Genomic DNA, 9,545 nt, shown 5'->3' with positions numbered 1-9,545 from the left:
TTAAATTGAAAGATAATTAAAATCTTTAATGGAAATTAAAATTTCTCTTTTGTCTTTTATGCGTAATTGCTTACACCGAACCGTTCGACACGCGTTATTCTGACAGAAAATTCATTTGTTTCAAAATTTAATTCATATTTATTTATACAATACAATTTCGAAACTCTGAGAAAATAATATTATTTAAATTATGAAATTTCTTACGAATACAAATACACTTGGAATAGTAGAAGGTGGAGTGCCCGTACATTATAGCACAGTGGAAGCGTTGAACCATACATTAAAGTATCTTTCGTAATGTGTAATGCCCTCTTTACGCTCGCCATCCCCCTTTTTTTTATAGATGTCGGTGATTTGAACCCACTCGTTGAACCGTACGAACAATTTGGATAGTAAAGCAAAGTGTCCCAATATACAGGGCAAATATAGTCCCTATTGAAAGTACTGTACGTGAGAACTCTCCAATTTTCGCTAGAAGACGTGCTTTATCCTGTTATACTTACGTTGTCGTCACTTTTTCTTTTAACATTCCATATTTAAGTGATAGTACAGGGGCATCCTACTATTAATTAGCGTTAGAAAACAAGTCCATTATCTCCCGTTTGTAAAGGAATTTATCAATTAGATGACTTATTATGTGTTAATTGCATCTACTTTAGTACCTTTTTTTGCCTTTACGTTGTCTGTAACTTTTGACCAGGCCTAAATTTGTTTCAATTCTTTTAATTCTACTTAAGACGGTCCTGTATGTTAACGTTCTACTAATATGTTCCTTAAATGTGATAATTAGTATTTATACGGATCGTTGGACCAAGTTGGTATATACAGGGGAGCGTGCGACATTTTCGACACTTCTGTATGATCAAATCAGTAAAAGAAAGCACGTTTTTATGATTAAAAACATAAAAATTCCCAATATCATTTGTGTACAATCGTATCAATTTTCTGTACAATTTACAAAGAAAACATTGTATACAAGTTCCACAGAATTTATCTATTGTATAAGTATACAAGTGAGTTACTGGATCACGGCAAACAATATATGATTAAGTATAGTAAAATACCTTTAAACTTATACGCTAGCATAGTAAATGTATAGGTTAGTATCGAACTTAATTTAGTAAATAATCGAAAATTGATAAGTTAACGTGGGGGTTAACGAAGATATTTAAAAGCGATTAATGGAGAGCCAAGCATTTAAATAAAGCACAGACAATGGATTCGTATCGCCAGTAGAAGAGAAAGAGCAAGAGAGAAACGTCGCCCCATTCCACAAATAGTATCGAGTTGCAGTGGCACACAATAACCATTTCCTTTTCGGTCCGTCGCTCTCCCCCTTTTGTCACTAGGCCACACTTTCTTTCTTTCTAAACTTGAACCGTTCCGTTTACGCACTGCACTATGGGACAGACGGCCTTAGCCGCGCGAACGTAATGATGGCTCGACTAGTGCGACTCCTTCTACTGTTCCTTTTAACTTCCTTCTGTTACTGCAAGATACAAGAACAACCCTTCGAACGTGTCATAGAAGAGGTCAGTAGAAGGAAGCTAGAAGAGTTGATAGAGGAGGAGGAATTCTTATCCGTTTTCTTCTGTAAGTATAGCATCTTATGTTTACAACTTTTACTTTATGAAAGTTTTAATCAACCGGGCGCATGTGCCACGCTCGCGCTATTCTTGTAACATACATCTATCGCTTGGCATTCAACACCACCTTTCCATTTTTGGATCACACGCCCCGTCTGACGCTTTCTATCTCGCACACTCCTCTTAACGTCTAGTTTGTTAACGTCTGTGTCTTTATTATTCTATAAATGTATCACTCGATTTAAAGTTTACAGAAGAATCACCCTTAAAAAACACCTACTTTTTCGATACAACCTATTCTAAAATTCATTTGAATTTTTTTTAACCTTATAAAAATTAAACTGTCTGCACCGAATGCCGAGCCAAAATGCATACCTACCTTTTGTAGGATTGATCACTGTCTTCTCTTCTTACTACTGTACTAAATAACAGGAATAACATACAGATAACTGTTATTCCTGTCCTTTCTACCCTCTAATTATTGTAAAAATTCCCTAAAACAACCAGAAAAATATAATTTCTGAATACAAGTAAATTACTTCCATTAGAAAATTATTAAACACTAATTTTAACACCAAATGATTGTAGAGCAAAAACACCACTTCTAAATGTTACTCCTGACACATTTATTACTAATTGTAAAGAGCCAATTTATAGAGAAAATACTGTAGAATTCCACCCCAAATTTTACTCCTTCTTATCTTTAGCCTGGGGGGGGGAATTTGTTGTGTTTTGCATTTCATTATTGTAAATATATAGGTGGATAAATGTACATTTTAGTTGCCATAGCTATTGTTTTATATCACCCTCTCCCAATCCCTCACTTCCTCTCAAAAGCCTAAGAAATACAAGGCACACCCAGCTAGTAAGTGTACAAATATAGATATAAGAAGATTTATTCAACCAAAAATCACATACATTAAAAAGTTTTGTATACAGTTTCTTTATATAAGTTAAAGTTGGCTACATTTGTTTGTTATTTTAGTAATAGACATTTATGTATTTAAAAAATATAGAGCATATGTATTTAAATTAGCAGTTATTTATTCCCAAAATTTAATTAATAATCATTTTACAGATGTATGAAAAATGTGACTGTATAACTTACCTTTACTTGTTTACTAAAAGAAAAGAACACTTGTAGTATGTTTTGCATCTATTGTGACCCAGTGCGGTAACTAGTCTGTAACTACGCCGCAAAACTACGACCCAAAACTTGGTCCGAGTCATTTCTGCACCCCTCAGGGTCTGCACTCTGTGCCTGGGCACCGGCCTAGTTACGGCACTGTTGTGACCCTCATTATTTTAAAATTAGTAAATTGTGATTTAATTTCCTTACATTTTTCATACCTTTTTCTAGTCTAAGTACTTACCTTCTACCTTTTTCAATTATACTTAAGAATTTTGTTATAATATTTCAAAAAATTTTAAAGCTTAATCTTAACATAATGGCTTTATCATCTGTTAATGCCATATTAATAAATGTTTGATGCTAAAATCTATTGTCTAAAATCTAAAGTCTATTGTTTAAACTTCCTACAGTTGCCTGGTCTTTAAACTAGTACTTTATATATTCGTAGAATTGCTTAATCTTTAAACTGGACCATTACAATACCCTAAAGCTGTGTAGTTTTTCAATTGGTCTAGAGTTGTGTATCCTGGATATGTCTGGCCCTCTGCCACTCATTCAAACCCATTGTGAGCCTGACTAACCCACAGCCTTTTTTTCATGCCCTTCTACTAGAAAAACTTTGTTTATATATAAAAATTTAAATATTTTCATCTGTTTCTTGTCAGATAATTAAGTTATAGGGAAAATTTACAATTTCCTCCTTTACTCCTCCTAAAAACAATGATATTACAATGACATAACTATTTTTAATATATAAATAAACAAGTAGAGAAGTGTTTTCCTCGTGTATTTTACCAAAAGCTGGATTACACGCATTCGGCCGTACCTCAAAGAAATTTGTTTACTACTTACTTTTTAAATTTAACCTTCAAGGTGCTTAACTTGGAGGAATGTGTTCTATTTATTTATTAACGTATCTGTTAAATGACTCCTTATGCTTAAAATTTGCACATAAATGTTGCTACGTAACAGATTTATTCATAATTCTATGGAGGGATTTCTCATTAAATATAAATTTATTTTAAGATTATTCATCACAGGGTAGCAGCTACAGATCAGAGTGACAATTGACTATAAGCTAGTGTCTCATGCACACTCTTATTGTGGCTCCCATATATTAGATTCCTAGCCCGGTTAGGGACTTATTACTAGCACAAATAGACTTTGATGCTATCCCTTTCTCTATATATACATAGTATACAGGTTATATATAAAATACTGTGCTAATATAGAATGTGGTTCTCATATATACGTATATGTATAAGCACAGTCAAACATTTTATAGTAATTAGTTACTCTTGTGTTTTCATAAGATTTTAGTGGAGGTTCATCATGTATCAATATAATCTGTGTTTTATGAAATTTGATAATTAATTAATCCTCATTGCAGGGGTGGATCTACATAGGCACTAATAGGGCTTAAGCTCTGGTCTTCCAAGTATCAAGAGCCCATAGAAATTGAATTATTATTATTAAATTTTTAGTACTTTTTCATTAACAATGAGCACTTATTGTATAGTAAAAAGTAGTTAATATTAATAATGATAATTTATAGTATTGATTGTTTTATTGTAATCAATGTAACCTAATTTGTCTGTAATTAATCAATGTAATTATTTCTGTATTTCTTATGTTTTTTTATGTAAGATTTAAAGTTTGTCATTCAACACCATTTCGTGTTTCAGATAGGAATGACTTTACCAGAGCAAAAAGAGTATGTCCAACTGTAAAGTGCGTAACTTACACACACATATTTTCTAGATACAGTAACAGAGCAACATAATCCGCTTCTTTATGTTACATAAGCATGTGATTGGAAGCCACTCATGTATTAAATATAAAAAAATTAAGTCTCTCACATCCTTCTTTACTAGATTAAGATTTCTTGTTTAACCTTAATCTGTCAATTCCCAGCAGATGTTTCATATTGCCAATAGGTCCAAATGATACAACAGAAGCAATCTAAATATACACTTCATTACCTCACTCAGTTGTATGTTTTTATTATAGAAAGACAGCCAAATTGATCCTTCCAATGACAAATTTTTGACTTTTATATAGAAATTTTTCCTTCTTCCTTACTTAGTTAATTCTTCTTTATATCTGAAAAAGAAAGTAAATTTTAAAGACATTAACTTAGTAGATAAGAGATAAGAATGTGTGCTGCTCACTAAAAATTCCATTTTTATACATGGTGAAATGTCATTTGCGTCTAGACTGGTGATATATTTTGTGTAGATTTAAATTTTGGACGTGGTACAATTTTCATTTATTAATTGTGTGATTCATACAGTTAGAAGTTAACTCCTACGTACCCAAAATAACAGTATCGTCAGACATTCTAATTTCATCAAGAAGCTGAAATGTTTACCTGTACGGTAAAAGTAGCAATGTAGAATATTTACCTGTTTAACATTACTGTATACGCTTACTTCAATAGGCATAAAGGAACCTTCTTTATCCTCCCTAAGTATAGACATACTTAGGGAAAATAAAGAAGGTGTCTGTCTCCTCTTAACAAAATATATACAGTAGTGGCCAAAAGTAGAGCTTCTGATCACTGCATCACATCTACATTCCATTGAATCAATTAAGTTGTAAGCACTGATTGGGAAATTTCATACCATGCTCTTTCAATGGCAGGCCACAATTCATCCAGATTCGAATATGTACACTGGCATATACTGTGCTCAACTTCATTCCAATGATTCTCTATGGGGTTTAGATCTGGAGATTGGGCTGGCCATGTCATAAGATTCATCTTCTTCTGTTGAAACCATTACTTTACTAAATTTACTGTATGTTTTCGTTCATTGTCTTGTTGGAAGATCAATCATCCCCTTGACATTGAATGACGTGCATGAGGAAGCATTTGATTCCACAATATATCACAATAAATGGTTCTATTAATTCTATGAATTGGACTAATTCTCTTTTCAGAGAAACATCCCCATACCATTATGCAGCCACCACCATACTTTATTATAGGAACTGTGTATTTGGGGTCATATCTCATGTTCACTGGTCATCTGACATATCATACACCATCACTAGAGAAGACATTGAATTTAGATTTAGCAGCACTTGTATGCACGATCAAATGATCTAACTGTGGTGTTGTTTTTTGTGGTGTATCTGACTTTTTCACAGAAACAATGATTCCATACATTTGAAAACTCTTCCCCCTTTCGAGACAACAGTTTTATGCACATTAAAGATTTTAACAATTTCAGCAAAGGTCTTTTTTTCCTTCAAATGCATATCTACCATTCTTTGTTTGATATTTGATAATTGTATTCCTNCTAAGGCCTTGTTCTTTTCAAAGTGCTACTATCTATGTATAAATAAATGCTTCATCCCATTGATCCTGGGATCAAGTATGTAGTTGTGCTTATTGTGGCATTTACAATTTTCATTTCTTCACTTACGTATTGTCACGGCTATCTGACTCTTATAATTTTTCTCTTCATCCTTGTTTTGTGCACTTGTTTTGTGTTCTAATAGCCTTGAAAATCATACTTCCATTCACTAGAAGTGCTGCTAGAAGCAAAGGTCTTTTTTTCCTTCAAATGCATATCTACCATTCTTTGTTTGATATTTGATAATTGTATTCCTCGAGGCATTTTGTTATATTTCTTATAAAATCACTCTTCGTCCAACTGATTATGTTTCATATGTAAAAGGTATCTCTACTTTTGGCCAGTACTGTATATATGTATGTATGATCTATAGAAATTTTATGTATAACTCCTGACGTCTCCTAAAAATGTCACTCGGATATGCTGCTGCTTACCTATACAACAGTAAAAGCTTATTAACTCTATTGGAATTACTTACCTGCATGGTGGAATGATTCAATAGTGCAGGTAAGCAAATTCAAGATCATTAACAGATAACAGCATAGAATATTGATTTTCCTTTATTTTCAATTGTTCGATATCAGATTTTAATATGAGGAGAGAGAGTAAAATATTCTAAACAGTATTCTTGAAATACCTTAATACCGATAACAAGCATTAATACTTGGCAAGGAATCATTCTACTGTAAAACCTGCGATCTTTAAAGATAACAGAAATTATCTTTTGGATCTTGAATGCGAACACAAGAATGTAACTAAAATTAATTACAACATATGAATTACTTTACATTCTTTTCTAATCAACATCAATCTTTCTGAGAAACTGATGTAGATCTATAGAATTGGAGGATTTTTTTAAAAAATATCACTGTTAATTAACTATATTATTAGATATAATTAATTAGGAGTTTATTCCTAAAATACTTCCTTGATATACTTTATTTGCATACACATCCAAACCCTTTGCATCTCTATGTACTGTACATATCCTTCATATCCCCATGCATAAATCAGTATTTTAACATACATTTAGAGTAATTTCAGAAAAATAATGATGCGATTAACTAACATTTTATACTTGGAATGTTTTTCCCACACATTATAACTAAGATACATTGAAAGAAGTTAACAGAATTTTAATCTAATGATGCCAGAATCATCCCAAGAATACAAGAAGCTTTGCCAAATTCTATTAAATTTTAATTATGAAAGACTAATTTAATCATTCAGATAGTTAATTTTGTGTTTTTAATTTTTGGATTCAGGACATTGAAACATTGGAAAATGCAAAAAATTGGGGTTTTTTTTGTATGTATGAATGATTGTTAGAAGAAATCATGATCTTGTTCATTCAGTTTGAAGCTTAATAACTTCTGTATCTTCTGCCAAAATTTGCTGAAATTACGCAGGGAGATTTGTGTACTAAGGTTATTGATGCTGTTAAATTTCGGTGCTTATAGGTCAAGGAGGTAGGGAGATAGAGGGGGGATCACTTGTCGGTGGAGTGTGGTCAGATTTAATAAAGATTTTATGCCTTCAAATTTTAGCTATTCGCCATTTTATAATTAATACATAAAAAGTTTTTTAAAAAATCTCATAGCAGATGATACCATACATAATTTTAAACTTTGGCTTGAAAAAGTTACGCAACTTATTGCCAGATTTTTTGCTACATTAATCTGGGACTATAAAATGATGTTGGTTGCCAATTAAATTACAGGAAATTTATAAGTAATGTAGTTTTGTAAGGAAACAAAGTACTTTCAAGGGAGATAGCTTTATAAGTAATATAGATATACAGAAGAATAGAACATGACTTTGTAAGGACAGTGGTTTGCAGAATATAAATCTTTTCTAATAAGATAAACTAAAGTTTATCTTGTTAGAAAAGAGTTAAAGTTTATGGCAATTGTTGTTATTAGTAAGGTTATGTTTATTCTTAAGTTTAAAATATGCCGACAAAATCAAATTATGCAATTTACAGATACATATTTTGCAATTTTTACTGCACATCTTCACACTACAGAGATTGTTCCTAAGGCCTTGTTCTTTTCAAAGTGCTACTATCTATGTATAAATAAATGCTTCATCCCATGGATCCTGGGATCAAGTATGTAGTTGTGCTTATTGTGGCATTTACAATTTTCATTTCTTCACTTACGTATTGTCACGGCTATCTGACTCTTATAATTTTTCTCTTCATCCTTGTTTTGTGCACTTGTTTTGTGTTCTAATAGCCTTGAAAATCATACTTCCATTCACTAGAAGTGCTGCTAGAAAACTGTCATTATTATTTTAACTCCTTTCATAGATCACATGTGACCATTCAGGACCCAGTTCTTGATTCATCCCTGCTTTATCCAGTACCCATTATTAGCTAAGATCATAGACCTTTATAATATTGTGTGCTTTAAATTACATAAACTTATATAAAACAGATCTCCAGAGCCTTCTATTGTTCTCATAACCTCTAAACCATTAGTGCATTATAGTTAGTTAGTTACTATCTAATGTTGGAATATTACACATAAGTTACAAAGTGTAAAATGTAAAATCAAAATACAATTGATATACTCTTATAACAAAGAAATAAAACAATATTTTTGTGTGAAATAGTTGAAATTTTTAACATTACTAACCAAAGAATTTTTCTAAAGATAATTCTCTTTCGTAATGTGAATACATGTAACACTTAACATCTGTTTGGCAAGTATCTTTGGTATAAATGTCCTCAAACAGTGCAAAGCTAAGAATAAAAAGTATTAGTTTACGTGAAAGATAAACTGTATGAATTTAAAGACTTTTATTTACATAATTTATTATGTAAATTTGCATATAATGTCTTATCTATTCGTAATTAATTTTCTAAACTATCATCACAGTTTAGACATTGAAGTTAAGCATGCTTGATGCAATTTTATCTCTAGTATCTGTAGAATTAATAGAGTTAAAATAGCATAAATTTCAAACTTATTTATATGCCNTTTATTTACTGTTTGTTTTTCTTTCTTAATGTTCAAGTATCCAGATATTTAATTTGTAAAATTGGCATTTCAAATATATTTTAGATGACGTAGAAATTAATAATGCCTACAGGAGCAATACGACACACTGCAGCTGTAAGGAAGACTGTCGATTTGGCAAATTTTCTGCATTCCAACGTACTGTAATCACTCCTACTCTGCAGCATCATTTCTTGTAGACATCTGATACTGTACTTGTATATTCAAGAATTCTCGTAAATTGAAAAATATACACTTTGTTCTACATTTGACCATCAAATTACAATTCCACTAAGTTTACATTTAAGAAAAATATACACTTAGATACAAATAAGTCGAAGTAGTAAATTTATCAGACTGCTCATTTGAAGGATCAAAGTCCTATCTCAGATGTTTGTTTGTTCATTGCATCTGGTCAGACAAATTTGTTGTTTCCTGGCTACCTGAATAGTGAATCTGGTCAAAT

The 9,545-nt window shown here is 31.6% G+C and overlaps 1 protein-coding gene and 1 long non-coding RNA gene across 2 annotated transcripts in view; one reads left to right on the top strand and one right to left on the bottom strand.

The window, feature by feature from the left end:
* The first annotated feature begins 1,391 nt into the window (after window positions 1-1,391).
* The window catches only part of LOC111636565, a 30,642-nt gene continuing 22,488 nt past the window's right edge, over window positions 1,392-9,545 (top strand). The window contains exon 1 of the mRNA XM_023381844.1: window positions 1,392-1,593. Coding sequence (XP_023237612.1) covers window positions 1,434-1,593 — 160 coding nt within the window. The 5' untranslated portion in view covers window positions 1,392-1,433. The remainder of the gene's footprint in view (window positions 1,594-9,545) is intronic.
* The window catches only part of LOC111636568, a 29,658-nt gene continuing 24,402 nt past the window's right edge, over window positions 4,290-9,545 (bottom strand). The window contains exon 4 of the long non-coding RNA XR_002758552.1: window positions 4,290-4,821. This is a non-coding gene — a long non-coding RNA (uncharacterized LOC111636568). The remainder of the gene's footprint in view (window positions 4,822-9,545) is intronic.

This window comes from Centruroides sculpturatus, unplaced genomic scaffold, assembly GCF_000671375.1.
Source record: "Centruroides sculpturatus isolate CEXI.00-Female unplaced genomic scaffold, Cexi_2.0 scaffold1005, whole genome shotgun sequence".
Classification (NCBI taxonomy): domain Eukaryota; kingdom Metazoa; phylum Arthropoda; class Arachnida; order Scorpiones; family Buthidae; genus Centruroides; species Centruroides sculpturatus.
Note: the sequence above shows the minus strand (reverse complement) of the source record. Positions and strands in the feature narration are given on the sequence as shown.